At 33.4% G+C, this 21,184-nt stretch overlaps 3 protein-coding genes across 3 annotated transcripts in view; 2 read left to right on the forward strand and 1 right to left on the reverse strand.

Moving 5' to 3' along the window:
- The window catches only part of LOC131841330 (E3 ubiquitin-protein ligase Mdm2-like), a 51,559-nt gene extending 43,648 nt beyond the window's left edge, over positions 1-7,911 (reverse strand). Inside the window, exon 1 of the mRNA XM_059189655.1 lies at positions 7,705-7,911. Coding sequence (XP_059045638.1) covers positions 7,705-7,726 — 22 coding nt within the window. The 5' untranslated portion in view covers positions 7,727-7,911. The remainder of the gene's footprint in view (positions 1-7,704) is intronic.
- Positions 7,912-14,105: 6,194 nt separating this feature from the next.
- On the forward strand, positions 14,106-20,377 carry LOC131841326 (ubiquitin-ribosomal protein eS31 fusion protein). The gene is made up of 4 exons (XM_059189651.1): positions 14,106-14,195; positions 17,530-17,664; positions 18,921-19,116; positions 20,155-20,377. Exons 2-4 carry the CDS (start codon positions 17,540-17,542, stop codon positions 20,299-20,301), a joined length of 468 nt encoding a protein of 155 aa, XP_059045634.1. The 5' UTR covers positions 14,106-14,195; positions 17,530-17,539; the 3' UTR covers positions 20,302-20,377.
- Positions 14,131-15,368, forward strand: LOC131841323 (ribosome biogenesis protein NSA2 homolog). The gene is made up of 2 exons (XM_059189646.1): positions 14,131-14,195; positions 14,539-15,368. Exon 2 carries the CDS (start codon positions 14,559-14,561, stop codon positions 15,336-15,338), a length of 780 nt encoding a protein of 259 aa, XP_059045629.1. The 5' UTR covers positions 14,131-14,195; positions 14,539-14,558; the 3' UTR covers positions 15,339-15,368.
- Positions 20,378-21,184: the final 807 nt, after the last annotated feature.

The raw sequence follows: 21,184 nt of genomic DNA on the forward strand, positions 1-21,184 counted from the left end.
TACTACGTAAGTACATTTCTGAACAAAATTGTGATACGTCAGCGAGGTACGGATTACGGATGTGAAAAATAATCGATTATTTAAAAAATCTACTATTACTCAATCGACCATATCGAGTGAGGATCGAAATGTGAATGATAATAAAATAGAAATAGCCGCTAATGGTTTACTCCTAGTGTTAGTGTAATAGGAGTGCTAGAGACAACTAAAGTTATGAGAATTAATTTTGTTCACTTTTTAAATTAAATGAAATCAAAAATTATTTATTCATTTTAATTACTTATGGGCGTTATTGTTTTGGTATTAATATGTCGTTCCTATCCAGTTCAGTATACAGATTCGATTTCGAAGTACTGACAAGAAACTCAAGTGTTGTTTAAAGCCAGTTTATTTAGATTATTAGTAGTTTATGTAGATTATTAGTCATATACATGAGTAAACTCATGTATATGACTAATATTAAAGGAAAATTACGTCCATGATCAACTATTGCCATACTTGTTTGTCATTAATAATTGTTTAGTGAGTAATAGGAATTTCTCAGGATCTAGACCAGAGGTTCCAAAACCTTTTTGTGTCGTAGACCCTTGCCATATTTTTCGGTTTCGGGTAGACCATTCTTACCTGGTATTGATTTTTTGTAAATTTCTAACTGTAGTAAAGTTTAGTGTTATAAATATAAAGTAACGGATGACGGCGGCTGTCGTAGACCCCTTGAAATTTGTCATAGACCCATGGGGGCCGATAGACCATTTTGGGAATCACTGATTTAGCTGATCTTAGACCATTGTGAAGAATATTTTGGGAATGAACCACGCTTTGTTGATCTGCCTCCTTGGCGTGATAGAGATGAAACAGATATCCAATATCTAAATATACTATTCAGCCAGATACCGATTAGTATCAACATCTGGTGGAATATTTATCTTAAAATAAACTTTACTCATAGAAACGTTACGATGTAAATAAATAGACTTAAGACGTTTTATTTAAAATTAAAAAACAGTAATGCTTATAAAATTCACGAAGTAAATTTGAAACTAAACATTTAAAAACATGAATATGCGATTTCGTCCGCGTGGAATTTTATTTTATTTTTCTAAAATAAAAGTAGTCTAAGTTACTCCTTATTACAACAGCTACCTGCCAATAAAAGTCCCGTCAAAATCGGTCCAGCCATTTAAGAGCTTAGCCGGAACAAAAGACGGACAAAAATTATAAAAAATCTTATTTTGGTATATGTACCGTATTTATATTCATATGCATGTAGTAAAAAACGGTTATTTCAATATTACAAACAGACACTCCAATTTTATTTATATGTATAGATATATTTAACTTCAATGTACAATACGAAATACAGTAGGTACATTTGTCGGACTTAGCTTAGGGTGTGCACTCCCCCGCCGGAGTTGCGGTGGACCGACATTCGATCCCGCGACTCCGGCTATAGGCGCTTCGTCGGGATACCTTGGAGTTTTTAGTGAGTAGGAGTCTCACAGTACCCGCGGGCTTCCCCCGGGGCCGGCGGGTCTCCATGAGGGATTTTCTCCAAGTAAAAAAAAAAAAAAAAAAGGGTGTGCACTCCAGCGAGCGCTCGAACTTTCTGACGCTCCTTTCGGTTTGCGTTTTGTTGCTGCATGTACGCGACAGTACTAATTACGTTAAAAGATATATTTATCATTTAAATATTTAATCATCGTTTCGATTGACACCGCAAATTGAAATTTTTAGTTTAGTACTATTCACGCCGGTCGATATATTTATCAATTAAATAATTTTTAGAATTATGTCATCATCACCATTATATCACCTTTTAAAAAATCATAGTTTTATACTGTAACTAGCTGTCCCGGCAAACGTTGTTTTGCCTTAAAATAAAATAAAAAATTTGGGGTGGACTACCCCTAACATTTAAGGGGATGAAAAATAGATGTTGGCCGATTCTCAGACCTACTCAATACGCTCACAAAATTTCATCAGAATCCATCAAGCCGTTTCGGAGGAGTATGGGAACGAAAACAGTGACACGAGAGTTTTATATATAAGACATTTGACGAATATGACATATGACGAATAACCAGATATATACTTCCCGCGATAACAAAAACAGTTTGTAGGTTATATATAAAACATAAGTAGATACAGACGTCATTCTCATATCACGTTCATGCGACGAGTGAGACAATTGCGCGTACGCACGCAATCGTGAGTAATTGTTATTGTTTAGTTATCGTATTCATTTTTGCGTGTATGCTTGAGTGTTGCCAGTTTAGCATATTTTTGTTATTTAGCATATAGCACGATTTATTGAAGATTTAAAATTAAATGACGTTTTATTTGACATTGAATAATGTTAGCAAATTTTGTATGTGTCGTGTTGGCAACAATGATGCTTGATTAGAGTGGCTGACGTAATCAATAAAGAAACATCTAAAATCGATTTTCGTATTAGAATTAAAAAACATAGGTCATTTTATAGTGATAATAGTTTATTAAAGCGCGTGTAGGGAGAGATTAAAACGAGCATTTGCGTGTACGGTTAGTCTTCTTTCTGCATTTAAATGCACAGAATGGTTTTCGAAAAAACGATCTATAACGCTACTCGGAATATTGCTAGATAAGACCAAAGCAAACGATAATGTAAGTTGTAAAATATTGCTGAATAAACTAAACAATATTAAAGTGTCAAAAAATAATATGATACCATTGAATATTTGACGGAGAACTTGCAAAAAAGTAAATCATTAGAATATACAATCATATAAATTAGAAAAAATATATAAGGTAATTTGTCTAAATATTATTAATTAGAAAAAATATAAAAGCTAATTCATTCATTGTAACATTGCTGCGCCCTTCAAGATCCATTGTGGTCTTATAATAAATATTTCAAAATTCGCCATTTTGAAGCTAGAACGATGAAGCTTTTTTCTCTTTTTTTTTTGGGTAAGATTATTAAATATTTTATTTGGCTAATGCACTATTCCACGCGGACGAAGTCGTGGACACAGTTGGTTGTAAATACATTATTTTTCGTGCGAAAACCAAAACGCTACGTGTAAAGGGGTCTCATGAGTCAGATAGTCAACCATTCAGTCCCCGCAACTTCCGGTGTTGTGAATATCCGGCCAAATAACTATCAGTTGTATGTAATATTTTTAGTTTATTTCTAACAGGATATCCGCTGGCGGGAGGGGACACCAGCCCAGGATGGGATGATGTTAATTGATTAAGTTCTTAATCTTTCACCCACCTGGAGTTTAGGTTCAATTTAGGCTGTATAGGCTACTGTTGCTGATGATCTGATGAAACTTATAATATTTAAGATTTCCGTTGTGCTTTCTTTATATATGTGTGCTTTGTTATATTATGTTACTTCTGTAATCTACGTACTATATGGATTCTACTTCAATTATATCTATATCGTGTTAAAACTATCAGATTACTAGCAAACCCGGCCACGAGTTGCTGTGGCTAAAATAATATTGCGATGTAAGCTATCCTATCTTTCAAGTTGGATCAAATGCACATAATGTTCTAATCAAATTTACAATCGATTCAATAGTTTAGGAGTCCATCGCGGACAAACAACGTGACACGTAATTTTTATAAATATTATAATGTCAAAAACCTTTAGAATGTGGGCAAAAATTAAGTCATACTTTAAGGGAAAAGGCGGATCGATAATGTGACAAAATTTCAAAATGTGTGACAATAGGGAGAGGGTTGCCATAAATGAGCAGCTGTGATAATCTGAGTGGTTTTTACCCTCCTTGTGACCTCACGATTTTTATCATAAAATTAGCGTGACGTAACTGATGGCCCTAATCACACTGGCAAGAGAAAGGGATTGTTAGTACTGGGGTAGTAACCCCATTGCCCCTTTGCTTGCGTCAGGTTGACGTTCACGTGGTTCTCCTGGAAACCATAGCGGTTAATTGCTGTTCAAGATGATATCATCTTCCACTCGTGCCCCGCCAGGGTAAACTTTTAGCGCAGGCGGGAGCATCATTCCATTATATACACATCATAGCCTGGGAACTATTGTGATCAATTATTGGAAGTTTTTTAATTACATAATTGATGGACGCTCACCAGTGGTTACACAATTTAGTTTATATGTTCCCTGGGATGTAGAACTAATAAACAATGGACGCAAAACGTTGTAAAAAATTAACACGTGTGTCTTAAGAACATGGGATTTGTTAAATAGTTTATTATATAAGATTGTACATTTTGTAATTTTTTTTGCTCCTATGATTAATGGTGTGCTATTAGATATCTACTAAAAGAAGCAATTTATCGATATATCTAAATGTTTATGTAGTCTTTTCTCTATCTTTTTATCTACTTGTCTCTCTTATCTGACTGTCTAGATTTTTTTTTTAACTAATTCATAATATTGCAAATTTTTCTTCACTGGTGCCCCACAAGCGTTTAGGCGCAGGCGGGTGCATCATTCCATTATAATCCATAAAAAAACTACCACAAGAGGTAGACTTAAATTGAGCACAGATAAAAAGAACCTAACGCATATCTCAACCAGGGAACCAAAATCTTCAGCCATGTGATCCACACAAGCAGCCGGATCTGGTAGATCTTTTTATGAGAAAAGGAAGAAATTTCATTTTCAAAACAAAGACATGTCTCGTTTTATGAGAAATGGAAGAAATTTCATTATTTTAAGGCAAAGACATGTCTCTTTTTATGACAAAAAGGAAGAAATTTCATTATTTTGAGGCAAAGACATGTTTCTTTTTATGAGAAAAGGAAGAAATTTCTTTATTTTATAGCGGAGACATGTCATGTGTACATTATCTGAACACAGGTCTGTGTGGAATCTTAACTGGCCAATGTCATCACCAAACACCTATCTGAAGTATTCATCCCGTATCATGTATCTGATGATGGATTTGAGAACAATGTGATATCAGTTAAACCTAGATCAACAATTAGATCTCACAGATATTAGAGATTATTAAGATGGAAAGTCTGGACCAGCATTATAAAATCTGTCCAAATCATCTTTAACACTAAAACATGGAAATTGCCCACCAGTGCAATTGGAAAATTATGCTTTAACATATAAAGACACTGTTAAATATCTTGGATTACACATGACCATCATTTGACTTGGAGAATGTTCTCTCCAAAAACGAACAAGAAGAATAATGAAGAAAAAGAATGTTTGTCCCGAATCCTGTTTGATGATTCAGTTTAAAAACCTCTACTGGCTTATGGGTTGAAACAGAAAACTGTATATTGACAATAAATTCAAAGCTTTTACTAACTAACTACACATAATGACACACTCTAGCAGAAGTATTTACTATAAATTTAAATGAATACATACAATAAATATTAGTCCTATGTATATATTTTATTAATCATTGTTAATAATACACATTGTGCAGTCTATGAGTCAACCTGTCCTTTATACACAAAGGCCAAGTGATAACAAATGAAAATAAACTGCTGACAAGTCCTAAGACATGTATGAACATGTCACTTACAACTCTGGAGAAGTGTGTCAAAGTAAATTGTTAACATCATACAAAGTGCCCAAAATTTTGTATTGAATGCACCCAGATTCATAACTGTCAGAATACCAAGTATTCTGACAGTTAAAGTTACTAAACTCCAAAACAAAATATAAAAGAGCCTTTGTTACCACCCAAATTGACTGAGTGCTCAACTATTGGAACAACACTACCTTAAGCATCTAAAAAGAAGTGATATTAGAAAAAAAAGTAATAAAAATTTAAGGTCCATTTCTGTAATAGAAGGTTTACTATTCATATGTAGCTTATTTGCTTATGATGAATTAAGTGTCCCTTCTAAAAATATTATGAGTCTTTTCTAAATCATTTATAACACACTAAAGATCATCACTCTAAAAAAACATACAAAATTTGTATGTTTTTGCTGTTTTTCCTCACCCTGTTGAGCCTGGAAACGCCTGCCAAGATTACTTGGCAAATGTTAAATATTCAAATTTGCTGATTACGAATTAAACTAACTTTTTCCTTTGTCTTTTCTAAATCATTTATAACTAAAATACATATAAAATTAGTATATTGTTGCTCTTTTTCTTTACTCTACTGAGTACAACGCCTGTCAAGTTTACTTAGCAAATGTTACATACAAAAATGCTGTATGAATAATTAAATACAGAGATATTGTACTTCTGTGATAATAAAGTTTGATATCAAATATGTCATTTTCGTTACTCATGTTAACACCAACATGCGTCAACAAAAAGACATATTTAATATAGATAATAAAAAAATGTTAGGCATCAAGTTTGATATTAGGTATTAAATATGTCATTTCTATAATAGTTTTACTATTCATATGTAGCTTAGTTGTTGATCATTAATTAACTAACTTTTTCCTTTAGTGTCTTTTCTGAATCATTTATAACACACTAAAAAACATGTCTAAAAAATACTTATAAATTTAGTGTATTGTTGTTCTTTTTCCTTACTCTGCTGAGTATAACGCCTTCGAACAAACCTTCAAACACAGAGGCGAGTTACAAATAAACATATTACTCATTCATGTTGTTTGTAATAATAAAACAAAAAAGATAATATTTAATATAGATAAAAAATGAGGAATATGTTATCACACATTGTGGTACATTTGTGGTAAATAATAACTTGACTTTATCCTCATTCTTTTTATACTGTTTCAGCATACTGTTAGGCTGGCACAGGGAAAATATTAAAAAAAAAAACCTGAGTTAATGTAAAACTAGAGTAATATAATATATATACTACAGATAAGTAATGTGATATTATATATATAGACACTCGTCTCTGCGTTTACCTCCCATCTGGGCCGTTGCGCATGTAAACTACCCATTGACTTATCTATACAACGTTTTGTTTCTGCGCACAACGGCCCAGATGTAGCATATTGTTGGTACAGAATATTAACGTTATCATTATTATGTCTATGAGTATTTTTATCCTTTATTATTATTAATACACATTTTAATTATAATATGTAGCCTATACCAGCCTACAATCATATAAAAGGCTTTAACCAATTTGAATATAACTTCTACAGTTAAAGTATACAAAACTTTCCATGTTTAGGGTCACATACATTTGTACATATTGTAATTTATCAAAGCCACATGCCAATATTTGACAGTACTGTCTGTTCGCCTATATGTTTCTACAGATTAATCTGAGATGACCTTTTATATTATACATTATATAGGAAGCATTCTATGACGTTTTTTAGTAGATACATTTCAATTGATTGAGTTATTGTTTGCCATAACCTATTAATATTCTGAGCACTATGACGTAGGTACAATCATCAATGCGTAATATGTAAGAATACATACAAATTGACAAGTTTAGCATATTTTTCAAACTGCCAAAATGTAACAAAGGCACGGAATTTTACGTTGTATCCAAGAAAAGCCGTTTAAATCTTTGTAGGTCATCAATCTTGTGATATATTAAAATTTCATGATTTAGAAATATAAACTTTGGTTATGACCCGTTAATTAGTACACATGCACCGGATAGAAAGTCTAGAACATTAATTTATACTTACGAAGAAATGATGATTCACAAGTAAAGAAACTATTCAACGATTACACGAGAGAAAAAGTATTGTCAAAATGGAAGCCATAGCTTGGTTTGGAATCAAATTACAATAATAGCAGCAGTAATAACGTACCTGTGACAACAGCAGTGGACATTGCACAAAATATGTCTCCAACACACTATTTAATTATTAGACATGTTTAAAATCACACTTATTCATAATGGTAGAAAAAAAATATTATTTAAAAGTAAAGTAACAACAATTATGTGAGATTGAGAACCCTTACTGAATACCATAGAGAAAAATTAAAATAAACATACTACAGGAGTAATGGGCTCTTTATGGTTAACATGTTGTATGGAGAATGGCGTTCTCTGACAGTTAGTGTGAGAACTCTATATGGAACTAGTTAACCCGCGCAACTTCGTCTGCATCACATTTATATGATATTGATCATTATATTTCGGCTAATTTGCATAATACAAATTATAGCCTATCTGTTATTTTACGCTATATTACAGTAAAGTTTCATCAAAATCCGTTCAGTGTGTGGCGAATTAACTAATATCGCACAGGAAACCGTTGCCTGTGTTGCGAGTGAAAAATAAAATAACAGGCCTGTGATTCGAGACCGAATCGCCTTCTTGTACATATACTAATTGTAAATACTTTTATATTATAAATATTATTTACTTATTTTTTATTTACATTTTTTAATTACATTCACGACTGGTTTCTAGTCTCCTCCTGGTGCTGATGCTACATGAACACAAGATCCAATAAACGTAAATAATAGCGGCTCCAACGTAGCCGCTAAAAGTGGTTTTTGCGTGAAAAACTAGTTCGCGACACAAACGTTTGTTCGAACGTTCCACAAACGTTCGCATTTATAATATGAATTAATAAGAGTTATAATAACTATAACTATTCTATTACCCCAATAATTAAAAAGAGCGGGTAACTTTAAACGATCGGTTTGGTCTCTCCGGCTTCTAACTATACTATTATATTAAGCATGGAAACCGATACGTCTTGTTCAAGCCGGTCAATAAAACGCAGCCGGTTACAAAAATCCTATAAAATAACAAACGGAGAAGAAAAAATTTTCTGACAAAATTACAGATTGCCACTGTAAAGATGACATAAATGGTGTAATTGAAATACAAAATCTCCGAGATGTAATTTCTACTGCACAATTTGTAAATTTAGATCCCCTCGTCCATCTACATCTAAAGAAGCAAGTGAAATTGATAAATAATTAAGTGATTATAGAATAGGACGCATAGTTAGTATTGAAAAATATCATTCTTAATAAGAAATATAATTGCAGTAAAATAAGGAGTAATTCTTTATAATAATATTTAACTAATATTTATTAAATACATAATTGATATAGATAAAATATTACAAAATATTTATATTCCTAACATATAGGCTATAAAATAGATAGATAATAGTTTTTATTTGTATCTTAGTACACACGCGGGTGAAACCGCGGGCACAGTTAATATTATAACAATTTTCATTTTATAAGCTGACATTAATTAATATAAACAGTAAAAAGATTTTTTTCATTAAAGTCAGGACTACATCTCCCTTTTTGAAAAAAATTTGATTAATAGTAGTTTAATAGTAAAATAAAAAAAAATCGGATTCGGAGCTATTTCTAAAGACTTCGGTTTTATTGACGCGACCATAATGCTTTTCATTCGTATTTGACACTCTATTACGAACTAGTTCGTTTGCTCCCTCCCGACTCAAGTCAGAGATAGGATATGAACAGGGTTGCCAACTGATGTGAGATGAGATACCAATACTAACTGAATATGAGTGGATACTAGAAAGACTAATATCTTACCGTAAACAAAATATAATTTAGCTGCATCCATGCACTGATGCTAAGTTTATGGTTTTTCGGCGCGGCTGGACACCAGTGGAGGACAATGGGATGAGCATGAATTCACGTTAGTTAACCCATCATGACAAAACCTTGAAGGCAATTAGGAAATGTTGAATTCCTGAATATAAAGGGGATTTTAAAGAAATTGTAAAAACGTCTTCGAGACGGACCAAGAGTTCATCATCCACGTACGATATTTTATCAATAGGGTAATTTCTGAGTAAATTCTTCACCATCACGTCCACTCAAAAATACTACAACAAGACCATAAAAGTAGCAATCATGTGCATGGTATTGCGGGCCATTTCTTCTTGATGTAAGAAATTAGAAATAATTAATTTTTGAAGTGGGTAACCCTTATATACGGATTCCATTTCTGGACTTTTTGGCGGGAAGTCAAATTGAGCGGGTGTTTTAAATTTTCTCCTTTTTCCATTTTCGTATTTGTGTTATAAGTTTATTGTATAGCTTGCAAATAGTAAATAAAGGTAGAAAATGAGTGATAGTAGATAAACCCAATTTGACGAAATTGTTCACCGAAAATGTCAGTCATTGCAGGTATACATCAAGTAAACGCCTATAAAATGGGTGTGATCTAACGAAAGCCTTCAACGGCCAATATTTTTATAAATATTTATAATATATTTAGTATAATAATTGCGATTTGTATCGCAATTATTGTTATAGTGATATCAATCCAATGGTTTATAAGAAAAGTAGAGGGAAAACTATCTCCATTAGGCATTGTAGCCATTTTTCATTTGTTTCGTTTTTATGGAAATTGCGTAAGGTTTTACAACTGCCAGAGTCTGTACTTAATTTGCCAGAAAAATATTCAAATGTCTTATAAAATGTTTTCTTTGTAAGAAAGCTTATTACAAAATTGAAGAGTTTATAAATGATAATGTTTTTGTAGAAAATATCTAACTTAAAATTCATAGTGCTGACAATGTTACCTGATTGAACAGAGATTAAGTGCGTGGCAGTTTCCATGATTGTCGCATGCCTAATCCTTGTTAATGTAAATATACATAAAACAACATTTATTTATTCAAAGAGTAACACAAGCTATTTGCTCATTCTACTTGTGATGAGTCTACAATCTGAATGAGTGGTAGAATAAAAAATAAAGTGACTATTCAGAAGTACTTATATTAAGTTTATTTATATTTGCAGCTACCACTTTACCAAAATATGCTTATATTCAGATACATATTCCACTACTAGTCAAATGGTAAATCATGAAACTAAAATTAATGCAGTAGTTCTTGTGGCTCTCGGTAACAACAAAGAGAAAATGTCAAAAACCAATAAGACAATAAAAGAAATATTGTTATCAAATTTAATTTAATGAATACTTATTTAATATATATAATGACTTATTTAATATACATATAAATAATGACTGCATCAAACTTAAAACAGTATTTAATATCTGTCTTGAGACACAGTGTAAAAATTCCAGTAAAATACCTGACTGTACATGCTATAATTTAATATTAAAAAATCCTATAAAACATACATAATAATTAAACAAAATTTAAAATATAACAACATAAATACTACTGTTTATTAATCAATTCGAAATCTATGTATTGTCATAGAATAGTGCTACTTAATATTCCTTAGCCATATCTTATTATGGTTGATTTTAATGCATATTTTGTTTGGCTGTCATATAAACAATAGGACATATACAATCTAATGGATGAATTGACTAATGTGTGTTAAATGATGGTAGTCCAACTACTACTTAGGGCCTAAATAGGCAGACATCAGCAACGGATATATCATTACCAGTAATCCGATTAGGTAGGGCTATTTTATGTACTTCCCATATGATAGAATAATATGGATACTGTCCGAATCACAGGATTTGTTTCCTAAATAGTAAAATAATAAAAATCTACTTATACCTTAGGGAGATATCACTAAGTCCTAAATAGCTTTATATTATTTATTATTTTTACAGAAAGAGAAAACATATGTTTCCTATAAGTCTAAAGGATTATACAATAAATAGATAGAAACTTGATTCATAAAACAACATATATTTGTTAATGTAACAATCTCTTATATTTATCCAAGAAACAACAATCATTTAACATTTGCAATTTGAAGCTATACAAGAACATACCATATAAACTATTTGTGCCTAAAAATGGAAACATGACTGAAAAGTACAACCTATTTGAATTTAACTAAAATAAAATCTTAATTAAAATTACCAACATGTTTAAACAATCATTTACTTACTGAAACAACAATTTCAATAGTCTATTAATGGTTATAAAGATCAATGTTTCGGGTCAATGATCCTAAAATCTCCTCTGGCAGTGGAAAATCCATCACTATCCAACTCAGGTAAATGTGAACTCATCAGTGTTGAGGTTCCACCTGTAGAAGAAAAAAATTATATAATAAAGCAGACTAGTCTCTGGATTACTGGATCACTCTTTATCAGACTGTATTTTATACCTTGGATGTATATAATAATATATACAATATTTTATATGATATCAAAGACAAGATAGTTCCAAAATGAAAGTTTAAACAAACTACACTTTAAAAAAACCAGTGCCTTGGTGGAACAAAACATGTGATGATTATGATATAAAAAAAATTATGTTCCTAATCAGCTAAAATGTCCTACATGAATAAATGATTTTTTAATTTTATGCTGTTCAAAAGTCTAAGAAAGTCCTTATATAATATAGAGTTACCGCAACAATTATTTAAAAAAAATTCATGATTGTTTTAATAGAAAAGCACCTAATTAAGATTTTCATATTTCAGATAACATTTCATAAGATAAGATTTTATCAAAATCTTTCATCAAGATCAAGCATTAAAAAAATTAAAAAGATAGGTACATCTACCAACAAATATCTCAATGATGAGTGGTTACAAAGTTTCTTAAAGATATTGACAGCTTCATCACCATGCAATGATGCAAATTTAGTTGATATATTGTATTGAATCGATCTGATAATCTGAAATCAATGAACCCTTTACACTGTTTTTCTGTATTCATATTTCGCTTAAGATTAGGAAACACAGCACCAGGACTGGACAACATTACATATAAATTAATAAAACAGCTACATCCAAACGCAATTAAAATATTTCATTTCATTATATATTACTGATTAACATAATAACCAAAACGATATAATAAAGATTTAAGCATGAAATAAACGATCCGAAATAATTCCACTGACAAGTTTGTCTCTATCACACTTGATGACATACCGACTTGTATGAAAGGAACAGAGCCTTTTGGTATATTTACTTCAATTTTTGGAACAGACTGTTGTCATAATAATTTTTATCCCGTTTCAGCACTCTTATTGAGATTACTTTTGTCATGTAGGCAATCTGTGATTAGCATAACTGTCGATGAAGACCAAGATATTTATTTTGTTCGAAAACATAATCAGCAACTTCTTGGCAACACTGGTAACCACAATATCCAGTTTTAGAGACGTGCTATCGTACGTAAACATGACGAGATAACAGGAGTTGAATACCGATTATTTTTTTAATTTTTCGAACTACTGTAAAAGTTTTTTATACGCACTTCCTTCGTTTCCGTTTTCACTTCGCGGATAAAAAAAATGACACCCAATTCCTATATTCGCGCCAAAAAATTATTTATTCGCATATCTAATTCTCATTTAAATCAAAATTACGTAAACACCTTTACTTGAACTAGAGTAATTCTTTTTATCCCAAATTTCAATACTATTTAATTTTCCTCTAACTCTCCTTCTTCATATGTATTGGTATGTATGTATATACATTATTAAGTTATGTATGTAAATATTATATGTTAATTATAATGTACCGCCCACATGATCTCTGTTTGCCCTATGGTTGACTGGTAGAAAATGCCTCTAGGTGTTAAGTGCGCCATGTGCACCTTTATTTGTATATCTGCGCATTAAAGTTTTAATAAATAAAAAAAAAACTAATAACCATTTGACGGCATTTACAAAGGATATAGGTATCCAACCCTATATCCTTTGATGCCGTCAAATGGTAAAAAAGATCTTATTACAACTGGGCCTAAGGTATGTTGTTAAGTATATGATATCACCTGGGACTTTTATATAAGCCGCCTTCACCGCGATGTTTAGAAACTTCAATTAAATTAATTTTTTTAAATATATTTGTTTTTTTTACGTTCTCACCTAGGAACTTTTTTTTCCAGACTACTCTAATGCTGTTGGCCGCAGCTGGCCTTTACAGCTTCACCGGACGATAGGGGGCAAGTGCAGATGGCACTCCAAACCCGCGGAAGGACTTATGGAGCGGCTGAAGGCCAACTCCCGCCTGACGGATACGATTTTCGAGGGCACCGCTAGGGGTTCGAATCTCGGCTCAGGCCGTCGTAATATCGATCCCCATTTGAATTGGATGGGGGATCAATCGGAGAGGCGGCCTTGGAACTGAGATTGGGACGGGGATTACAGGATTACCCTATAATAAATACCCTATAATCCCATATTGTTTACCATTCCGTATTTACGGTTTCTGTATTCACGAATTATTGTTTATTCAATTAATCTTTGAAGTGAATTAACTGAAACGCGCTCTTGCTTTTTCATTTTATTCGTTTACCGGTTAACTCAAGTTCAACGTTAGTCACACAACAGTTAATAACTCGAGTGGACATCCCTATAGAGGTTCCTTTTCACTTCTGTCATGGTGTCTTACTAACGTGAGTTAATCAATTTTATTTTATTTTATGAAATATCACGTAAGTTTTTACCATATTACTATTTTCCATATCTTCGTATCAGACTTACAAACTTATTTTGTAAAATAATCGACTACTATTAAAAATATTGTACACGTGGAGTGATTAATTGACTTGGGCTCGCATTTATAGGTTACATCAAACTCGTGTTTTTTGTAAATTCCAAATCAATCTTTTATTCTCATCAAGATTTTACGGAAATAAACAAAATTAATAAAGCACAGTGGTACCAGAGGTTTATCGAAGTGAAACTTAGAAATTTAGAAGCATTGAAACAACTGATGACGCCATAATTTTGTTGTAGTTGCCGAATAAGCAACCACAATGCCGCAAAACGAATATATTGAACGCCATCAAAAGCTTTACGGCAGACGGCTCGACTATGAGGAGCGTAAGCGAAAGCGGGAGGCACGTGAGCCCCACAAGCGCGCAGAGAAGGCCCGCAAACTGCGAGGCATTAAAGCGAAGATATTCAATAAGGAGCGTCGCAATGAAAAGATACAAATGAAAAAGAAAATCAAAGCGCACGAGGAGAAAAATGTCAAACAAAACACTGAGAAAGTGTCGGAAGGTGCGCTACCGGTGTACCTCCTGGACAGAGATGTACAGTCTCGAGCGAAGGTACTCTCCAACATGATCAAACAGAAACGCAAAGAAAAGGCGGGAAAATGGGACGTGCCGATACCAAAGGTGAGAGCACAGGCTGACGCTGAAGTGTTTAAAGTACTAAAGTCTGGGAAATCGAAGAGGAAAGCATGGAAGAGAATGGTAACCAAAGTCACATATGTTGGTGAAAATTTCACTAGGAAACCACCGAAGTTTGAGAGGTTTATACGACCGATGGCTTTGCGTTTCAAGAAGGCTCATGTAACCCACCCGGAATTGAAAGCTACCTTTTGCTTACCCATAATAGGTGTGAAGAAAAATCCAAGCTCGCAAATGTACACAAGTCTCGGAGTGATCACAAAGGGTACCGTTATTGAGGTGAACATTTCTGAGTTGGGTTTGGTGACACAGGCCGGCAAAGTGGTGTGGGGAAAGTATGCACAGGTCACGAACAATCCGGAAAATGATGGTTGCATTAATGCTGTACTGTTAGTTTGAATAATTTGGTTGAATAAAATTATAAAAACATTTCAGCATTTTATTAACATTCTTTTTATAACTTTATGTTACCAAGTAAATATTCATTCACTCGTAATTTAGGAGCCCTTGCCAGTGAAGCTTATACTACTTTCCCCAATCTTCCATCATACCCTTTAAACCTGATATGTCATGACTCCAATTATGACTAATTTGCTTGATGCAGCCATGTCTTGGTCTTCCTTTCCCCCTATTTCCTTCTCTTTCCCTCAATAATAACTTTCATAAATTCATTGTCCCGAATCAAGTGTCCTAAAATATTATATTGATTTAATTTAGTTTATAAATTAATTCAAATTGTATTGTTGATTATTTAGGTAAGACTCTTTTTATATTAGATTGATAAATAACAAAATTATAATATTAATACAAAGGTATATAACAACTGATACATTTTACTACTTGTTAATAACTTTAAAACATTAAGAAACATGACATTTAAATATTTAATAGTTATTATTAATATCCACAGTTTCACACATATTTCTTGAATGTAAGAACTTCTTAAGCATTATTATTGCATTTTTGCATATAAAGAATAAAAATAAAAACATTTCCTTGTTATGTATAATATAAATTTATATACACTTATGTTTATTTATTTATGATATAGACAATAGGTTTATAAAATTTGTTTAAATACAGTAATCTTAATATGAGTAATTTTATGTTAAATGATGTACATATTTATGTCTTTATATATGAAACAAATAAATTTTACTATAACAAGTCTTACACTATCTTACAATAACATTATGCAATAAATATAAAAATTATGACATCTACATCTACAAGGATATTTATGAATAAATATTTATTTATTTACAAAATATGTATTGCTATTTGCTCACATTTGTAGTCCATTTAAGGCAAGACAATTATTAAACCATTACAATATACATTTTATATCGTAATTGATGCAGATTATTAATTGGCATAGGACAATGCAATATGATTTATAACAGGGATGTATATGAAATACCGGATACGGATACATGAAATTATTTCGGATTATCCGTTAGTTTCGGATAATTTACGTTACGGATATAATTTTTTTAAGGAATTTCAAAAGTAAAATACAAATAGCTAATAATACTGTTACTTAACTTGTCTCAATTAGGCTCCGTACTTATTCGATATTTTTATTTCGGATTCGGTTACGGTTACGGATATTTTTTTATATCGAATATCCGATAGTTTCGGTTACGGTTACAGGCTCACTAGCATCACTGATTCATAACATGTAAAATTAATTAGATAAAATAATTGGAGAAAAATGATCAGTGATAATTACTGCTGAAATCTTCAAGTTATTTCATATACATATAATAATAAATATATATACGATAGGGAAAAAATTATAATATAAAAAATTTGACGTTCATTAGTGGCTAAATCTTATATATAAAATTCTCGTGTCATAGTTTTCGTTCCCATACTCCTCCGAAACGGCTTGACCGATTCTCATGAAATTTTGTGAGCATATTGAGTACGTCTGAGAATCGGCCAACATCTATTTTTTATTTTATTTTTTAGACAAAATTTTTAGTTTCTTTTTTTTTTATGATACAACATACAAAAATACATACAAAATACATACAATCCTAAATTTTCACCCTTCTATCTTCAACCCCTATTATTTTATAGCGTTATTAATTTATATGGCAAAACGTTTGGCGGGACAGCTAGTAATATATATATAAATGATTTTTTAAATTGAATATAATCTGATCTGATCTGATCATTGGTGCCGCGTCAATGTAAACCATAAGCGCAGACGGATGCCGGCACAATTCCCTTATAATCCATAAAATGTCAAAACAGTCTGTATGTACAACCACAAAATATTTGAATTGACCTTATTTGAAATTGCATAAATGTAGACATTTGAACATAGTATGTATTATATTAATCTGAGTATTTATGAATGGATGTTTGTTACTCATTCACGCAAAAAGTATTGAATGGATTTCGATGAAAATTACAGTAATATAGCTTATATATTTAGCTATAATTAATCTGATATAGATTAACACATTGGCTATAATTTAAAAAGATATGTAAATGGGGCGATATATAATAAGTGTGAAGCAGACGAAGTCGCGCGGGTCAGTTAGTATATAACATTGTAAGTGCACATTTAATGTTACAGGTGAATCAAGATGCAGATTTTCGTTAAAACCCTTACGGGTAAGACCATCACCCTTGAGGTCGAGCCGTCAGATACCATCGAAAATGTGAAAGCTAAAATACAAGATAAGGAGGGCATTCCACCTGATCAGCAGAGGTTTGTATTCACAATTGCATTTTACGACCTTTTATGAAGACTTAGCTAGCTGTGGCAGGACTATCACACAGTCAATTAGTAAAGCTGGAGGGAAAGGGGATGTAATGTAGGTTGGACTCCATTTTCCGCAATTGGCCTCTCATTCGGGCCGTTGTGCGTGTAGAGCCAGGCTACTAACGTAGCCAGCCAAGCTCCTCCCTGAAGCGCAGAAGTCTCCTGGTGTCTTCGCAGGCTTCTCGGAGCGACCTCACCGAGGATTTGATTTCGTTGTGTGGTCACTGCTTCGCACTCCAGGATTACGTGAGCGGCCGTTTCCTCGGCTACAAAGCAGCCCCGGCATAGGGGACTGTCTGTAGCACCTATTGTGTACAAATGTCTGTTTAAGGGACAGTGGCCCGTCATTGTCCCTATCATTGTTTTTATGTTATGCCTGTCCAGATTTATTAGGCGTTTTGTCATTCGTTGATTTGTTCTGGGAATTGCCACTTTTGAGGGGATGTAATGTAATATAATGTAAGTTGGACTCCGTTCTCCGTAATAAGTCTCATCTGGGCCGTTGTGCGTGTAGAGCCACACTACTGAAGTAGCCAGCCAAGGTCCTCATAAAAGCGCAGAAGTCTCCTGGTGTCTACAGGAGGGACAGGGGATGGTTAGTACTGTGGATTGATGAAGTTATTGCTAGCAATGTGCCATGTCAGGTACTCGCTGTTCCCCCTAGAAACCAACGTGATAAATTCTTGGTGAATTTGTCACGATGTGCTAACTGACCTGACATCATGTTCATCCTATCATTCTCCACTGGTGCCCCGCCAGCATAAGCCGTTAGCGCAGACGGGTGTACCATTCCATTGTCATCCACTAGTAAAGTAGAGGATGCTGGTCACATTCTAACCATATCTAGCTTTACAGCTCGGTAGTAGGAAAATCCAATTGGCATGAGACATTTTTTTTACCCTGGACAATTAACACAGCGCCATCTAGTCCTACGGTAAGCAGAGCTTGTGTTATGGGTACTAGACAGCTGATATAAATACTTAGATATATGTTTTTTTGTAAATATATATATACATAATATACATAGAAAACACCCAGACTGGTACAAACAATCATACTCATAAATATAATTGTTTGTACCGTGCAAGGAGTCGAACCCGCAATTCATCGCGGTCATCCTCCACAGATAGCAATAAAAGCTATTATTATTTATTTTTGCACATATTATTGCTGTTTAACCAAACATTTCTCTTTCCCTCCAGATTGATCTTCGCGGGCAAACAGCTGGAAGATGGCCGCACATTATCCGACTACAACATCCAGAAGGAGTCCACCCTCCACCTCGTGCTGCGCCTGCGTGGTGGCGCCAAGAAACGCAAGAAGAAGAATTACTCCACACCCAAGAAGATCAAGCACAAGAAGAAGAAGGTCAAACTAGCCGTGCTCAGGTTTTATAAGGTCTGTATGTGGACAAATGAAATATGAAAATATATGACAATTATAGTGGTAACAATCATGTATCTATACAAAAATCCATTATAGCAGCGTCTTAAGCTCATCCACGTTTTTTTTTTATTTTATTTTGTTTTTAAATTCTGTTGATGTCAATTCCATTAAAATACTCGTGTATTGTGTAATAATGTTATTTTATAACAATAAGGATTGGATAAGCCCTGTAAAAATAATTAATCTGGGATCTCAACCGTCCTATGACGAGTCTTGCGTGACATATTTCAATTTAAGTATTTACAGAAATTTTAAGTACTAGTCCCCAAAATCACATGTATTTTTAGTATCTAGAAATATTCACACTAGTCAAAGTCACCACTACACACTTTTTTGTCTAGAAATCGCTCAGTACACGAAAAACAAATGCATGTGATCTTTAACTACACCCTTCCGCCTTGATATATTTCGTGATTTTTGCCTAACCCTGGGTTCTCCCTCATTTTCGAGTATCATGTGGTTTTTTTTTTCAAATTCTAAAATAATTGATTCATGTAGGACATTTTAGCCGCTTATGAACGTCAAGTTTTTACATTATAATTTTTTCCCTACCGTCCAGTTCGGTATATAGATCCAATTGAGAAGAACTGGCAAGAAACTAAGAATTACTTTTTTTTTTAATCCAGTTTATTTACAATGCATACCTATGCAATAAATACCTATTTATATAGGTGTCTATGTCTAACATAAAATGAAAATCCCGAACATGAAAACTATTGCCATGCACGCTCGTCATTCAAGTAATCGTTTAGTGAGTAATAGGCCTTGCTCAGTAAATATGATTTAACAGATGTTTTGAATTTATGTAAGGGTAATTCCAATATATCCTTTGGTATCTTATTGTAAAATTTTATACCTATTCCTATAAAAGACCTATTGACTTTTTCTAAACGATACTTGGGGACAGCAAGTTTGTCTTTAAATCTAGTATTAATATTATGAATATTGCTGTTTTTTGGACGGTTCCTTATTGATATTGTTGTGATGCAGGTGGACGAGAACGGTAAGATCCACCGTCTCCGGCGAGAGTGTACCGGCGAACAGTGCGGCGCCGGCGTGTTCATGGCCGTGATGGAAGATCGCCACTACTGCGGCAAGTGCCACAGCACCATGGTCTTCAAGGATGACGACAAATGACTCCCCATTTAGCGTTAAGTGCTCGCGACCGCTGTGTATGATGGATTTTAATAAATCTTGACACAGTGTCACGGGACTTTTCGTTTTATTCAACTCTCTAGTTACGGGGGTTTCAAAAACCCTAATATCGGGCTACTCGAACAAATACTGCAATAGACTATTGCTATTGAGTAAAACATATGCAATAAGGGGTCATTCAAGTATTATGTAAGCAGATTTATTACATTTATTTACCCCCATCCCCTTGTCAGCAAAAGTAAGCAAAGCTCTTACCCCCTCCCCCCAAGCTTACGTAAACATTTTCAATTCATGTATTGTTTTTTTTAGCAAAGACAATGTGAGGGTTGCCATTCGTGTAAAAAAGTAAATAACTACCTATAACGTAATCATCTAGACTCCCCCACCCCCCATGTCACCAAAATAAGCAAAGCAACCCCCACTATAGTGCTTACGTAATACCTGAATGGCCCTTAATGACTGGGGCCCTGACAGGACACTGCTAATTGACAAACATATGGCAAACCTAGGCCTGTGCACAAAAATCTGCAGATTTTGTCTAAACTATTACACGTCCTATGTGGTTGTAGACCACTCATGCATAAACGAAATATCTCCTTTGGATTACACTCTTTCCTGAGGAGATAAAAACCATCGCTCCTAATAAAATCCTTGAATTCTTGTCCCTGACAGGTCTAGGTAGCGAACTCTGAAAAAGGGCGAGCGCAATAGATCTATATAGGCCGCAGTGCTAAAGGTCCAAGCATCTGATAATAGCCCAAACAACCCAATAAGAAAAATACGGTCGTCTTCACTTACAACCATCAATGACTTTCTAGATTTCTTTTCAACACAGATCAGATCTAATTGAATCGCTTTTCGATAT

The sequence above is a fragment of the Achroia grisella genome, unplaced genomic scaffold (genome assembly GCF_030625045.1).
Source record: "Achroia grisella isolate CSIRO2021 unplaced genomic scaffold, CSIRO_AGI_Agris_v1 utg1581, whole genome shotgun sequence".
NCBI lineage: Eukaryota > Metazoa > Arthropoda > Insecta > Lepidoptera > Pyralidae > Achroia > Achroia grisella.